The sequence below is a fragment of the Nothobranchius furzeri genome, chromosome 12 (assembly GCF_043380555.1).
Source record: "Nothobranchius furzeri strain GRZ-AD chromosome 12, NfurGRZ-RIMD1, whole genome shotgun sequence".
Classification (NCBI taxonomy): domain Eukaryota; kingdom Metazoa; phylum Chordata; class Actinopteri; order Cyprinodontiformes; family Nothobranchiidae; genus Nothobranchius; species Nothobranchius furzeri.
Window position 1 is genome coordinate 15,049,222 of NC_091752.1, and position 17,618 is coordinate 15,066,839.

The 17,618-nt window shown below is 42.6% G+C and overlaps 1 protein-coding gene across 1 annotated transcript in view; it reads left to right on the forward strand.

Annotated features, from left to right (window-relative positions):
• LOC107374617 (zinc finger protein 235-like) overlaps window positions 1–17,407 on the forward strand; it is a 38,660-nt gene extending 21,253 nt beyond the window's left edge. Inside the window, exon 4 of the mRNA XM_070542336.1 lies at window positions 13,047–17,407. Coding sequence (XP_070398437.1) covers window positions 13,047–14,866 — 1,820 coding nt within the window. The 3' untranslated portion in view covers window positions 14,867–17,407. The remainder of the gene's footprint in view (window positions 1–13,046) is intronic.
• Window positions 17,408–17,618: the final 211 nt, after the last annotated feature.

The window sequence follows — 17,618 nt, forward strand, 5'->3', positions numbered from 1 at the left end:
TGCCTCAGGGTTCAGTTTTAAAGCCCAGTGCCTTTATATGCTCCCTCTTTGTGGTGTCATCAGGAGACATGAAGTCAACTTTCACAGTTATGCTAATGATTCGCAGTTGTGCATCTCCATGTCTCCTGATGACACACGGCCAATGGATGCACTTTTTAACTGCAATTTAGACATCAAATCCTGGATGGCAGAAAACTCTCCAGCTCAACCAGGTTCTGAGGCTGAGAGAGAGAAAATTTTGGATGTTTCGCGACCGTTTCCTAACGCTTTGACTTGCAGTGAAAAGAAAGGTTTGCTATTTACCTTCTACACCTCGGATTTCACCTACAACACCAGCAGCGCTGTCACATCCAGAAGTTCTCAGATGACTTGGCTGTGTGTCAGTGGGGAATGACCTGAAGTACAGGTCAGTCATCATAGACTTTATTGACTGGTGTTTGCTGGAACACCAGTAAGACGAAGGAGACGGTGATTGACTTCCAGAGAAACACTACTCCTCAGTCACCAGTAAACATCCAGGATTCAGACATTTAGGTGGTGAATACCTTTAAGTACCGGGGTGTTCACCTGAGCAGTAAACTAAACTGGTCCAACAACACAGATGCTCTGTATAAGAAGGGCCAAAGCCGCCTCCACGTCCTGAGGAGGCTGAGGTTCTTCAAAGTTAATTCCCAGCTGCCAACTACATTCAGTAGAGGAGATGTGTGAAAGGAAGATGATGGTAAAGATGACCTCCATCTTAAAAAACATCTCACCCACTGCATTCCACTGTGGAGGCCTTGGACAGCTCCTTCAGTGGCAGACTGAGACATCCCAGATGTAAAACAGAACGCTACCATAGGTCGTTCATCCCCTCTGCAGTAAACGTGTATAATGGCTCTGTTACACAATGACATCAATGCAATATTCAGAATGTGTTCAGTACTTGTGCACTGATGTACATTAGTATGTCAGTGTCCTTTATGATGCATATTTCTGGAAACCCAAGTTTTTATTTTATTCGTTGATTTTAGTGGTTGAAGGTTACAATAATAGCTTATTTTTCTGCTTATTTTTCTCTAAGTGTATGTTCTGTTGTAAGGAGTGATTTTCCCCACTGTGGGAATAATAGCCTATTCTATTCTATTCTATTCAAGCGGCTCTGACTGTGCTGCGGTTAGAGAAAAGGCTTTGAACATCTTTGTTAAATATAATCTGTGTTTGTTATCCAATTCCATTATTTGGTTCTTTTCTGAACACAGATATGTTTTTCAGAAATCTCAGAGATTTGGACTAATAAATACCAGGACATTTTACAGGTAAGCATTGTACCCTAGAAAAAAAGTCCCAGTATGATGAAAGGTCAAAATTAGAAGTGGTGTCAGGTGATGATGATCAGATTATCAAATCCTGGCAGCCATTGTTTCTTCTTACTTACTCAAACCCACCCTGCATACTCATCATTGTGCAATGTGCACTTCGTGTTAACTCAATTGGCCCTAAAACACCACCTTAAACTGGTTCTTCCAAAATGGTCACTTATGGTGCTTTCTCATCTGGGCCAGCATGGACCAGACTGGGTAGCTTTTAAAGTGTTCATATCTAGGTAGTCTTGTAATTTTCTGCACTAAACCAGTCGGTTTTTCGGCCCACATACCAAGGAGGTCTGCTTTGGGCTGAACAGGTCCAACACACCCATTACCAACTGATTGGCCGGTTCAAAAACACACCTACTGTTAGTGGGAGCCTTCGTTTGGCGGATTGAACCAAGCAGCGGGACCTTCTTGCATGCACAATTCATTATCATGGATACTGTTTAGTCAATGTCACCTCTGACTGAAGCGGCATTGCTCCTCACTGCTGTGAGGAGCACACACACACACACACACACACACACACACACACACACACACACACACACACACACACACACATAGAGATTTAAGCTGCACAGCCATTGTTTAAGGGAGTCATCGCTGACTTTCTCTGTACTTTATTTGGCCCAGCCCACTAGCTAGGAGATTTCCCTGTTCATGAGAAGTGTGTGTGAACAAAACCTACTGGTGCAGGACCCGGACAAATGCCACATGGTCCGATCCGTGCTTGCCCAGATGTGAAAGTGCCATTACAGGCCCGATTAGTCACATGACAGATTGTTCATTTAGACATGAAGCATGTCATGTCTGACGGCAATCACTGAGTGGACCAGGGTAATGGCAGGCCATTTCCCATTTCTCTCAATTACCAGTCTGGTTAAGTAACTACTGTTGCTGTATTCCCACCTCTAACCTCAACTAAAAGTTAATTCACACTAGGGCCCGACTGATATATCGGCCGGCCGATATTATCGGCCTATATAGGTGTCATTAACACTATCGGCTATCGGCCAAAAAGACGGCCGATATGGCCGATATTGCGCTACCTATCCAGCAGATGGCGCCAGCTTTATGAACTCAAGTTGTGTGGCTCCACTCCTGGGGGGGGGGGGGGGGGGCACCGTCACAGCACACATGCAGCGGAGCAGCAGAAGCAATTCAGTCAAGCAGAGACGACGGTGATGAGGAAGTAGGAGGTAAGTCTTCAGTTTTAAGCATATTTGTTTTGTCAGTGGTAAGTTGAACGGTAAAATAAGCAATGACAAAAGTATGTTTCCCCTCAACATGCTTCCTAAGTTCATTGTGTGCCTCGTGGCCTCGTATTGAAAAGTTAACCTGAAAAAAAAAAATAAAACTGCCGCAGCATTATGCTCTATGCAGAGCTCACGCTGCTTCCCCTTTTTCTGCTGGCCTTTTTCTGGTAGACATTCTGGAATATTCTCAGACAATTTCCTCCGCTCTTCAGCTGTCTTTTCAAACTCATGCCATTCACCCGCAGCTCGTGAAAAAAATAGTGCAGAAGCCGAAACAATCGCTGCACGGCGCGGGCTGGAGCGCTGAAGCACTGCAGAATAGGATAACAAGGGCGACAAATGAAGGTGGTCCCCGTTTCGCTTCGCTTCGGCAGCACACGACCGTTGTCGCAGCTGAGGACGGGCGAGGGGGGGTTGGCAACAAAGCAATGAAACGCTGTGCAGGGAGTCCCCCCTCCTCTCCCTACCTGGGAGAGGAGTAGGGGCGGTAATACGAGAAAAGAAACATCCCTCTCTACAATAGAATAAATCTATTGTATTTTTCAGCCTTATATTTTACATAAGGCTTATACATTGCCACATACTAGTCATTTAACGTATCTTATTTTTATTTTCCTTACACTGTCAATTTTGGAAAGGACCAAAACACAAAAGTGTAAAACTCAAAAGTATTTTAATGCTAAAAATCAGGTGACAGAAATAAAATCAGGTAGCTAGGACGCTGAAACCAGCAGAGTGTGACTGAAACTGAACCGTATGCACTGAGGAGTGAGAGATGACAGAGGACTAGTGTTCTAAAATAAAATGTTTTATTTTATTTTAATTACCTTAAAAGACTCAAAGTCTCTTTTTACACTTTATATTTATTTAATCAGGATCGTTGTCAAGTCGACGCCAGAAACAATGAAACACAACTTGAATATCAGATGAACAACAAGGCTTTATTCAACCGGCATTCATACAAGTTATCAATCATGAACGAAACATTTCTCTTACCGTTGCTTATGGGTGGAGAGCTGAACACCCCAGTTAGAAAACGTAATCCATGATAGGTGAAGAACTGAACACATGTAATCCATGAACCTCGTCAGGTAGAATCCTTTAAGCAGCTCTAACCCCCCTGAGCCCTGCTCTGCTCCTTATACATTCCCTGATGTGCGTGCAAAGCTGCACACCTCTACCATGATTACCTTGATTACATCCTCATGATCACATTATGTTCGGCTCTACCATGATTACCCTTGATTACATCCTCATGATAAGTGTGATTGACAAACAGTAGTGATCAATAACTTATATAAAGCAATTATACAACAGATGACAAGTTCATTTTTATTACATTCCACTCTTGAACTTTTCATCTAATTTATGTAACATATCCATCACCATTTCCCCATCAAAACCAACGTCATTTATAACATACCTTGTAGTTCCACTTTAATTTTCATCGTAGTCTTTGCATTATTACCCAATTTATTTCTCTTCTTAATCGAATAACATACCAACAAATAATAAGATTACACAATGTTAGAATGCTGATTATAATTAATGCTGCAATCATAGGTGGAATTAGCACTTTATTAGCGGTACTCGACATGCCTGTAAATATATCCCACCAATGATGAGCGGAAGCCTGTTCAATCAATGTAGCAACATGTTTTATTTCCCCTTGTGCCACAAGAGTAGACACCATGAGCCTGGAAAGGTTGGACCTATGAGAGTCAATCAATTTTGCCACTTCAGTGGAACCATCCAATGCGCATTTGAATCGTTCCAGTGAGAGTGTCCAAGGAGAGTGTAAAACCTCCCATTGTATCTTAGTCAGCCGACTAGATACAGTGTAATTACTCAACCAATAGGTCACGTTATTCCATTCCCACATATGTATACCCTTGAGACAACCTGAAAAGGGAACTGAAGGTACCTGTGGGGAATTGGTCATTGTAGCCACGCATAAGGTGTTAGGACCCACCTGCCAAAACTGTTCCTCTGGGGGTGTGACCGTCCAATCACAGAGTACGACCCTTGAATCAGTGAAACATGGATTGCTATGTCCTTTTACCAATGGGCAGGCTAAACCCTTATCAGTCTCATCACAGTGTTTTACTTCATATGTTCGATTTGTTTTAACATCCCACCACTCTCCACTAACATGGAGATACCAAAACCCTTTAGTGGTTATCACCGGCAGTATCTGATATCTACACACAGTCATTACTGATGTCATATTATACTGATCCCAGTATCCAGTACACATAGATTTATTACAAATCGTCATTTCTGCATGTGGCTGTAGCCATAATGAACTACTGATGTTCCATAATGTTCGCCATGCATGATAGTTATTACTCATTACCTGTATTTGAAACCTATTTCTTTGTGTCTCAGCATGAATAGCCTGCAAGGAACAGACTGTCCAATTACCTATGTGTGACAAATTATGCAATGCATCATAAGTTTCATTCCAAAGCTTTAGATTCCATTTAAATACACTTTTCCACACATCACTTCCTTCTAACTGACTAGATACAGTCGAAGGCATCCATCTTGCAGTCTTGGTGACAGCTTGTGCGGTGTATTCTCCAGTGTTGGACAGCATAGTTCGTGTTACCTCATTGTCTGCTGTGTTAGCCAGACCATACAAAGTTCCAGTTCCTCCTAGCACGGTGTCATACCATGCTCGCCTCCTCCTGTTACAAGGCGGAATAGGAGGGAATTTCACAGTCCATCGCACATATTCGGCTACCCTTATTTGTCCCATTTGTTGACAAGTGTGAACCAGGGGAGCTACAGCTGTCTGCGTAGCTCTAGCTGTGTCGGGCAGCACCCAGAATATGTACAAATAGGCGTGTCCTCCTGTGATTACAGTTCCATTCCTGATCCAGAAATCGTGATCAACCTTCATACTCCAATTTGTGCCATTTTGTATGCAAGTACCATTCCCCTGATGGTATGCACAGATGCGCGCTGCAGAATTAAAGGTTACTGTTGATCCTTGAACCAACACCCCCGGGCTGATCACCCTTCCTCGGAATTTAAGACATCCTCTGCACCGGTACATCTTACCGGTAGATGTTAGGTTTCCCAAGTAGCAAGCGTCATTTGCTCTGCATGTGAATGTGCCTTGAGTGCGGTTGGACATACTGCTAACCAATTCCAGATGGCCCATGACCCCTTCTTCCAACACTTGTCCTTCCGTGAGCCCCCAACAGAAATGTGCCCTCAGTGCGATGACAGCGAGGACATGGAGGACGATGACCAAACATCCGACACCACCAGGTCCGCGGAGCCCATCCATCGCCTCGACAAGGGTTCAATCCTTTTGTAGGGGAAGGGGACCCAGTCAACCACCGTCACTCAGACACCCGCCTATGGGATACATACAAAACTGCAGATAGAATGACAAGCATTAATTTTCTCTCCTGTAACATTTGTTTATCGGAATATTAATCCATTTTTCCTCTCCGGGGAACAATACACTTACCACAGCATCTTTTCCCTGTGCAATAATCTCTCCAGCTCTGGGAGGACCATTGAGCTGCTCCACCCACACTTTTGCCCCCGCAGTAAAGTCTGATGATCCAAACCCAGTTTCACCCCTCTGAGTGATAGTGGTAGGTTTAGTAATCTCTTCAACTTTGGACATTACACACCGTTTGATTACTAACTGAGCTATCTTGTCTCCTTTTTCCAGTACCAACGGTTCTTTACCTGTATGCTGACACACCACACCTATTTCCCCTTGATAGTCTGAGTCTATTACCCCAGCTAAAATGGTTAGACCCCTCAAAGCTAAACCACTTCTTGGACACACATGAGCATAAGTTCCTGGTGGACATTGAATTCCCAATCCTGTTTTTACCACTGTCACTTTATTGGTTACTAAAGTGATGCTTTCCAAGATTTTAAGATCTAATCCCACAGAGCCCGCAGTTGCTCTAACAGGGAGTTCTGCCTCAGAAGTTAGTTTCCACATTCGTATAGGAAGGTCAGTAGAAGTTGTTTCCCTTCCTGCCCTGGCAACCATTAGCATCAGTGGAGTAACTCCATCCCCCACGGGTCTGTTATTTAACTGATGTACTGCCCTAGTCAGATTTTCTCTCCATTTGTCCAAAGAATTAGTAACCGATAGTTTCCTTAGTTTCTCTTTCAGTAACCCATTCATTCTCTCAATGAGTCCACTAGCTTTCGGGTGATATGCTACATGATAGATCCATTCTACCGTGTTGTTCTCTGCCCATTCTTTGATCTTATTTCCAGTGAAATGGGTACCATTATCAGTCTGAACCTGCAAAGGTAGTCCATAATAGGTCTCTATTAATGACAGACATTTCAATGTAGCCTCCTGATTGGCGTTATGACACGGATGCACCACCAGTACCCCTGACACCGTATCCACGGCTGTGCATGCATACTTACAGTTTTTACTTTTTGGCAATGGTCCAATGAAATCAATCTGCCAACACTGTCCCGCTTGTTTACCTCGATGTATCTGTCCCTGTATATGTCGAGGGATTCTCTTTTTCTGATGTTGACAAGGTTCACAATCTTCTATGGCAGTTTTAATATCATCAATGATGAGATCTATTCCTCTGTCCCTCGCCCATTTCAATGTTCCCTGCACACCCCAATGTCCAGCAGTAACGTGAGCCCATTTGGCTAATCCAGGACTTGATTGTCTTACAGCCTGAATTTTCACTATCTTATCTACAGTCTGATTATGCAGGGATTCAGGATCATTGTTATTAGTATGAGCATCCACATGTAATACTGACACAGGAATATTTTGGCATTTCTCCCAAATGTCCTTCCATAGGTCAGCTCCCCAAACCTCTTTTGAATGTATCTTCCATTGTGTAGCATGCCAAGTTGGCATCCAAGTTAACATTCCTTGGGCTACTGACCAGGAGTCAGTATAAATACTTACTCCCTGCACCCCAGCCGCCATTATTACCATGTGTACTGCTTTCAACTCCGCCCATTGACTACTCTTTCCTGTCCCTGTGAGTTCCATAACTTGTTGTGTACCAGGGTTAAATGCCCCAGCCTTCCATTTCCTGGTTCCTGCCACATATTGACAGGAACCATCAGTGAACCAGGCTCGCTCCTGCTGCTCTGGGGTGAGTTCGCTCCATCTTACCCCCAGTTTCACAGGAGAATCCTGGATTGGTTTTACCTCAAAAGGCACTTCATCCATTTCTGGAACGTCTGCCACTTGCTCGTGGAGCATTGATACTCCTTTTTCTCCTGGTTTCATTCTCTCAGAAACATACCACTTCCATTTTATGATGCTAGCCTCTTGAGCTACCCCTATGCGGTGAGTTGTAGGATTGCTCATGACCCAAGTTAGAATGGGTATATGTGTTCTCATCATTACTTCATGCCCCACAGTTTGGGCTTCTGTTTCCAACAAAGCCCAATAACATGCCAACAACTGTTTTTCAAATGGAGTATATCTCTGTCCTGCATCAGGCAATTTCCTAGACCAAAAACCCAAAGGTTTTCTGCACCTATCTTGTTTTTGCCACAAACTCCAGTTAGCATAATCATTTACTGCAGAAACCTGTAACTCCACTGGTCCTGACAACATCTTCCCCAAAGAAACAGCTTGTTGGATTGCCTCTTTAGCTAGTTCAAATGACTGTTGTTGATCAGGCCCCCATTCAAACTGCTCCTTCTTCCGAGTGCATCTGTACATAGGCTGCAAGATCTGTCCTAAATGAGGTATGTGGTGTCTCCAGAACCCGAACAACCCAATATACCGCTGAGCATCTGTCTTATTCTGTGGTATTGGGAACCGTGCTATTTTCTCTTTAGCTTTAGTTGTTATCTCTCTTTCCCCTCTATTCCAGATAATTCCCAAGAACTTCACTGACTGTGCAGATCCCTGCACTTTCGCTGGATTTATCTCCCATCCATGATTCTTCATATGTGTTATCAGAAGTGGGAGCAATTGCTCAACCTCTTCTTTAGTGTTTCCCTGAATCATGATGTCATCAATGTAGTGTGATAGCAATATGCCTGATGGGATCTTTAAAGTCGACAGATTTTCAGCCACTATCCTATGACAGATTGTGGGTGAATGCAAATACCCTTGTGGTAATCTGGTGAAGGTGTACTGTCTTCCTTCCCATGTAAAGGCAAACTGTTCCATCTTGTCCTCAGGGATAGGTATGGTAAAGAAAGCATTGGCCAAATCTATCACCGCATACCATGTACCAGAGTGATGCTGCACCCTTTCCACAATCGTGATAACATCCGGAACCGCAGACGTTAAAGGAGGAGTATGTTTATTCAGCGCTCTATAATCCACAGTCATTCTCCATGAACCATCTGATTTCTTAACTGGCCATAAGGGATTATTCCACCGTGTGGTGCATGTTTTCAAAACTCCTGCCTCCAGATATTCTTTAATAGTGTCCGTAATTTCTTTCTGACCCCCAGGCAACCGGTATTGTTTTTGTGATACCACCTGTGTTGCTTCAGGAATGGGAAAAGGTGTCATTTTGACCTTGCCTACCAAAATGGTGTGGATTCTGTTTATACCAAAACAAAATCGACCATGTTTCAGATGAAGAGTCATTCCGGCCAATATATCCATTCCAATAATCCATTCCTTTGCAGGAGCCACTACTACACTGTAATTTCTAATAGGTTGATTTCCTATTTTTAAGGGCAAAGTTACTCCCTTTCCTACTAACATCTGCCCCCCAAGTCCAGTCAAAGGTACAATGTTTCCCTTTATTTTATCAGGATTGCCATGAATTACCGAGGCCTCCGCCCCAGTGTCAACCAATGCCATTACTGTCTGTACTGATTTTTTCCAATAAATCTGTAATTCCACATGTGGTCTGATATCATTTATTGACCATCCTGAGGCACTGGCAACAACCCGAGCTTGACCTTCATCCTATTCATCATCATGTTCCCTTCGGTGCTGTTTTTCCTTTCTACGCTTCACTGCCGCCACCTGATAACACTCATCTGAACTCTCCTCCTCTGAAGATTCCTTGGGAGGGGCGGAAGGTTCAGCAGGCTTCGACGCCACCTCCCTGATCACATTCTGCAACATTCCAGCCAATTCTGACACAGACATCCTGTCGTCCTTTTCAGGACAATGTCTGAACTGACAATGGACCTTCAGTCCCATTTGTCTGCATTTCTCCATCAATGCATTAGTGGGCAATCCATCAATCTCCTCAAACGGCACTCCCGCTTGTCGCAGTGCCCTCCACAAATCTGTTCTAGAGGGGCCCATTGCCCCCCCTTTACGACCCCTTGAACGTGGATCAATCCTGGGTTTATTTTCAGTTCTAGCTCCCTCTCTCCTCGTCTCAGACCAATCACCCAGCGTGGTGAGTTCGCCAAGACGATCTTTTATCGCGGCAAAAGTCTGGTCTGCCGCGCCAAACAACAAGCTGGTCACCATGGGTTTATAATGTGGTGGGGCATGTCTGATGAGGTGATCTCTAGTTGCCTTAGAGATGTTACCGTCCACCACTCCAGCTCCCCCGTTTCGAGCCACTTGCTCTCTAATAGTGAGTCTGGTGAGCCGCTGAATGGCATCTCTCACTGTCTGCCATTGCCCTTTAATCTCAGACCAGTCCGCCGTGGTAGGATAGATTACATGACATGCCAGAGCATATGCATCCCCCACATTGAAATCTTCATCAGCTGGCAATGCCCGGACTGTAGCCCGGTACTCAGCATTTATCTGTGCATCAGTACTTAATCCTGAAAATCTCATGGCATCACCGGCATCTATGGCTATATCACACGCGCCATCCTCCATAAGGCGATTAAGCCAGGAGTCAGTTGGTTCGCCTGGGCGCTGTTTCAGCTTCCCATTCATGTGATTTAACTCATCTTGTGAATAATCCTCTAGCGTTGTTAGCAGCCTAGGGGCGGGTTGTGGCTGCTGTTGTAACATCCTTCTTATATTACCCGCCTCATCGAGTTCCGGCCGTCCCTGATCATCCACCATATCTACCAGTATTGGTGGAATAATTTGCTGTTCTCGCCGACGCCTAGTAATAGGTCTTTGTTCTGACATCTTTATCCCCTGTAATGATGGATACAAGGGCTGAGGTGGTGGGTCATGTTTAATCGCCCACTCCTCCTCCTCATCATCCCCCCAAAGATCCCCGTTCCATTTCTCTGGGTCCCAATCTTCACCAACATTCTTTACAAACGCCCGGATCTGAGCAGGACCTGTTCTACGAGGTCGCTTCTTTTCCTTCCTTTGCGCTCGAGACACAAAAGTCAGCGTTTTATCCAAAACATTCTGAGCATGCTTTAGCTCTTTCCCCATCACACACACTCTCTGCTCAAACTCTGAGCATGATTTTTCAACTTCTTCAGCATGGATTTTCTCCTGCGCCGCTCGCTCTCTACAACTGCTCAATTCTAACTCCTGTTTTTTCCATGCTTCTGCAAAAAGCCACATCATATGTCTCACTCCTGCCAGCGGCGCTTTTTCTTTAACTTCTATCCGCGTCAAACGGTCCAGCACCACGGCGGGGCTGACCACTCCATTTAACTCTCCCCACGGCCCAGGGCGTCCACCGCGCTGCCTTAACATATCACCAATGGTTCGGAACTCCTCCGTTTCCCAGCCGGGAATCGGCACGGGAATCGGCGTTCCCTCCCCAGAAGCACTCGGCTCCTTTTTGCTTCTCCAAAAACACTTCATTGTTGCTGGAATAGCTTGACTGATCCTGTTCGTGACGCCAAAAATGTTCTAAAATAAAATGTTTTATTTTATTTTAATTACCTTAAAAGACTCAAAGTCTCTTTTTACACTTTATATTTATTTAATCAGGATCGTTGTCAAGTCGACGCCAGAAACAATGAAACACAACTTGAATATCAGATGAACAACAAGGCTTTATTCAACCGGCATTCATACAAGTTATCAATCATGAACGAAACATTTCTCTTACCGTTGCTTATGGGTGGAGAGCTGAACACCCCAGTTAGAAAACGTAATCCATGATAGGTGAAGAACTGAACACATGTAATCCATGAACCTCGTCAGGTAGAATCCTTTAAGCAGCTCTAACCCCCCTGAGCCCTGCTCTGCTCCTTATACATTCCCTGATGTGCGTGCAAAGCTGCACACCTCTACCATGATTACCTTGATTACATCCTCATGATCACATTATGTTCGGCTCTACCATGATTACCCTTGATTACATCCTCATGATAAGTGTGATTGACAAACAGTAGTGATCAATAACTTATATAAAGCAATTATACAACAGATGACAAGTTCATTTTTATTACAACTAGTTAGGAGGAGCTGTGAGTGGGAACAGAGTACAGCAGGGGAACATAGGAGGAACTATAAATGAAAATATTTTTAAAGAAGAAAGAATCCTAAAAGGGAAAGAAGAATAACTAGAAAAAAACCTGACAACAAACGGAGTAGAAAATTCAGTGGAAGGAAGAAAAAAAGACTTGAATACTAAATGAGAAAACCTTAACAGCTGGGGAACCAAACAAAAACAGAGCCATTGGTTTTGAGCCACAATGCCTGATATCATTTATTTACATGATAATTTTTAAACTTTTAAGTATAAAAATGCCACATTTGATGTATTTTACTTTGTCTTGGTATCAACAGATATATAACTGTCCTTTTATGCTGATTATTTTATTACAGATGGAAAAAGAGGATCGTAGTAAGGTGTGGGCCTACTTCACTAAAGATCCATCCGGTGATGTCATCTGCAGCATCTGCTCATCTTCAGTAGTACTTTGTGTGTTCTGTTGTTTTTGAGATTGCAAAATAAATCTTATTTGCATTACTTGGAAACCCTAGTGAGTTTTTGAGACAGTTCTTTGGTGTGTAATATAGAAATAAGTTAGCATCAAAAAGGCAGAGAATGAAGGGTTTAATCTTAAGAAAATTTGTATTTATTTTTTTGTGAGGGAGATTTATCGGCCATTATATCGGCTTTCGGCCTTTGTTAAAAGTTTTATATCGGTATCGGTCCCAAAAAAAGCATATCGGTCGGGCCATAATTCACACCATACCTCTAAAACCAAATTAGGTTTTTATTTACTGTGATAACCTAGCAAATGTCCTCACAATTTTAATATGTCCCTATGTTAGAGGAGAAAAATGTGTCCTCACAGTGGATGTGAGACACACACACACACACACACACACACACACACACACACACACACACACACACACACACACACACATACACACACACTATCACCAGGCTATAAGGGCAAACTTTCTAGTCAGTATGCAGCTCATTGAATTTTCATGTCCTGGTCCAGTGTGCAGGGAAAAAAGGTCTTTTTATAATAGATGTTATTATGCGTCTTTTACTTGGCCGTTTGTCAGGGCTCCTGTTATATGTTTGAAAACACAGTTACAGCTGTCGGTAATTCACATCATGCGTTTCATTGTTTCCTACAGCTTTTCAACAGGTGGTGCTGGTTAAAGAAGAAGCTCTAGAAGAACATAGCACTGGTGTCAACCAGGAGGACTTAGATTTTCTCCACATAAAGGAGGAAAAGGAGAAACTCTGGCCCAGTATGGAAGGGGCGCATCTCCATTTGAAGGAGGAGACTGATGCTGCCAGGTTTCCATTCACTGTTGCTTCGATAAAGAGTGAGGATGATGAAGAGAAGCCTCTGTTCTCACAGCTTCATCAGAAGCAAATAGAAGACAGAGATGCTTCAACCAGCAGCTTAGCTGACCAGACGACAGCAGAAACTGGTGGAGTAGAAACTAGCCGGAACCCAGATCTGAACCTTCATGAACTGACTCCTGATTCTTCAGAGACTGACGTTGGAGATGATGATGATGATGATGATGATGATGATGCAACTCTAGACTCTGGGTCTGAAACTGGAGACCGAGACAATCACTGGAATGAGAACAGGTGTTCTGAGTCAGATTTTAGGACTGTCAACAAATCCTTTAGTCATAGGACACTTTTAAACAGTCACATGAGAGTCCACACAGGACAGAAGCCTGTTGCCTGTGAGTTCTGTAGCAAAAGATATAGCCAAAAGACACATTTAAACACACACATGCAAGTCCACACAGGAGAGACGCCCTTGGCTTGTGAGCTCTGTGGGAATAGATTTAGTAAAAAGACAAATTTAAACACAAACATGAGAGTCCATACAGGACAGAAGCCCTTTGCTTGTGAGCTCTGTGGGAATAGATTTAGTGAAAAGACAAATTTAAACCAACACATGAGAGTCCACACAGGAGAAAAGCCTTTTGCTTGTGAGCTTTGTGGACAAAGATTTAGCCGGAAAACACATTTAAACAGTCACATGAGAGTCCACACAGGAGAGAAGCCTTTTTCCTGTGAGCTCTGCGGACAAAGATTTAGCCGAAAGACACATTTAAACAGTCACATGAGTGTCCATACAGGACAGAAGAATTTTGCTTGTGAGCTCTGTGGAAAGAAATTTAGCTTAAAGTCAACTTTAAACAGACACATGAGAGTCCACACAGGACAGAAGCCTTTCGCCTGTGAGCTCTGTGGAAAAAGATTTAGCCATCAAACAACTTTAAACAGACACATGAGAGTCCACACAGGACAGAAGCCTTTTGCCTGTAAGCTCTGTGTAAAAAGATTTAGCCGAAAGACAACTTTAAACATTCACATGAGAGTCCACACAGGACAGAAGCCCTTTCCTTGTGAGCTTTGTGGAAAAAGATTTAGCCATCAAACAACTTTAAACAGACACATGAGAGTCCACAGAGGACAGAAGCCCTTTCCTTGTGAGCTCTGTGGGGATAGATTTAGCCATCAGAAAACTTTAAATAGTCACATGAGAGTCCACACAGGACAGAAGCCCTTTCCTTGTGAGCTTTGTGGAAAAAGATTTAGCCATCAAACAACTTTAAACAGACACATGAGAGTCCACAGAGGACAGAAGCCCTTTCCTTGTGAGCTCTGTGGGGATAGATTTAGCCATCAGAAAACTTTAAATAGTCACATGAGAGTCCACACAGGACAGAAGCCCTTTCCTTGTGAGCTCTGTGGAACGAGATTTAGCCAAAAGACACATTTAAACAGTCACATGAAAGTCCACACAGGACAGAAGCCTTTCGCCTGTGAGTTCTGTAGCAAAAGATTTAGCGAAAAGACAAATTTAAACCGTCACATGAGAGTCCACACAGGACAGAAGCCTTTCGCCTGTGAGCTCTGTGTAAAAAGATTTAGCCAAAAGACACATTTAAACAGTCATATGAGAGTCCACACAGGACAGTAGTCTTTCGCCTGTGAGCTCTGTGTAAAAAGATTTAGCGAAAAGACAACTTCAAACAGACACATGAGAGTCCACACTGGCTTTCCGCCTGTGAGTTCGCTGGAAAAGATTTATCCAAAAGATCAATTTAAACGGTCACAAAAGAGTCCATAAAGGATGGGTGCATTTTGCTTGTGAGCTCTTTGGACGAAGATTTAGCTAAAAGAAAACTTTAAACTATCATCTAAGCATCCACTAGGGCTGAACGATCTATTGCAGGGGTCTCCAACATTTTTTGGTCCGTGAGCTACTTTTACACAATGAAAGTACAGCAGAGTCACTGCCATATGATTTATTTACATTGATACTTTCCATGTGTGAATGTGCTTATGTTAAACATGCTATACTTACTATATTAACATGCATTGTACTCACAAGTTGATTTCTCTGTATTTCAGTAAATCAGTATATATATATTTTTAAAGTATAAGTAAACTAGTGACATTCTGAAAACCAAATTGAACAAAACATATTTAGTTTTTTAAACTAATCAGATACTTTGAGATAATGAATAACAAATCTACTTCATGTGAATGATTTGGTAATTTTTTTAGAAGGTTAGTAACATAAATTTTTAAGCACACAGGAACAGCTAACCTGTAAAGCTGATATTTTATATAAAATACAAACAAAATGTGATGAAGACACAAAAGTCTAAATAGTTTGAATTGAAGTGAAAAGTGTACAATCAGAAATAAGACTTGTTCCTGCTCTCCTGATTTACTGAATAATTTTTATGGATTTTTTTGGTCATGAAAGTTAAGTTTTGCTGTGTTTATTGCTGACGATATGAAGGTTGGAGGTTTATCCTTTTTTTCTGCATCTTGTAGGTTTTTTTCTCCGCAGGTCTGAAGGCTGTGTGTTACACAGAGCAGAGAGACAGGGAGCAAGAGACCAGAACCAAAAGAAATGATCACATCACACCACTCTTAAAATATTTACATTGGCTTTCAGTAACTTACAGGATTGATTTCAAAGACCTTTTACTGACTTAAATCATTAAATGGCCAACGACCTCTGTATATAGCAGAGATGTTTGAAACGCATCACCCTTCAAAAGCACTTAGGTCAGCAGATAAATCCCAACTGGTACAACCCAGAGCCCGCACCAAGCACGGAGAGGCTGCCTTTAGCTGCTATGCAGTCCGTCTCTGGAACTGTCTTCCAATAGACACGAAGACCTCTCCCACCATTTCCATTTTTAAATCCAGATTAAAAACTAATCTCTTTCATGATTCCTTCCATCAACCTATCCTTGCATCTGTGCTCTACTAGGTCTTTATCTGTGCTGTGTTAAATATATTCTATATGTATTTTATATGTATACCTATTCTGTGCTGTTTTATTGTGTATTGTGTAATTAAAGTGAATACTTGTAATAAAGTGTAGTTATTGTGTAAAGCAGTATATACTAGGAATGATTAATAAAAATAAAAACTAGAATTGAACCTGAGTTACATGGTAATAACAACTGAAGAACTCAGGAACAACAATACACTAACTTACTAAGTAATTACCATATAAGTACTAAGTAATTAGAGGACTGTAAAAGAAAGTGCTACCAATAATTTTACTTAATATGCTTTTATTTTTGTGCACTATGTTCTGTGTCAATATACTTTGATTTTATTTTACACAACATGATGTGACATTTTAACTATTTCATTTCACTTGTCATGGTTATAACTATGTGAAGCACATTGGGCTACCATTTTGTGTATGAAATGGGCTATATAATAAACTTGTCTTGAGAGCAGGTGTGGCACCAGGCGGTAGCTTGGTGTTGCTATAGCAACCACAAGATTTGACCAAGCAACTGCTTAGCAACCCTGATTATGTTGTAACAAAGATTGTATAAAGTTTTTATATTAAATAATTTAAAGTATATATATTTAATCTAACATAAAAAGTGGTAGTTTTACTTATAGTTTTGGAGAACAAATTTCTTGGAAGAACAAAAAAAAGACGTGCCTCACTGGTGCTATCGCGAGACTTCGATTTGACCCCATGCTTTTAGAAGCACTGAGAGCACATAGCTATTACAAAGCAGCCCGATGCAAACATGAACAAATATCTTATTCCACCCAAACGACCGCGATTATCAACGGAGACGGATGATGCAGCTACTTCTACCATTGAAAAGGACCACGCCACGGATTGTAACAGCAGCGAGGATCCACGGGTCGAGGATGAATGAGATGAGCACAGAGGAGAACAGGTGCCCGCGCTGTGTGAAGAGACGCGCCCTGACCCGCTTCTATCTGTCCCAGGCAAAGAAACAAACAACGACTCAACTTTATCAGATATCAGCCAAACCCCTCATGAAGGACCATGTCGCCCAATACTGGTAAAATACCGGGCTAAAAAGTGCGGCATACAAATGCGGTCCTTTAACCGCCGATGGTGCGAGCAGTATAGTTGGCTGAAGTACTCGGTCACCAAGGACAATGTGTTTTGCTTTGCATGCAGACATTTTGCTCACCCAGGCCGGCAGTTTCGGAAAGAGACCGTGTTTACCCAGGATGGGTTCAGCACATGGGTTAAAGCTACACAGTCATTCATAGGCGTCATTTTAACCGGGGACGCCGGGGACATGTCCCCAGCAAAGTTTGTGATTGGCAGCTGTGTCCCCCCCACTTTAAAAAAAGCCTGCTGATGAGGATTTTTGTTTTACCAGCTCAGATCTTATACCAGAGGTCGGCAACCTGTTCCCATC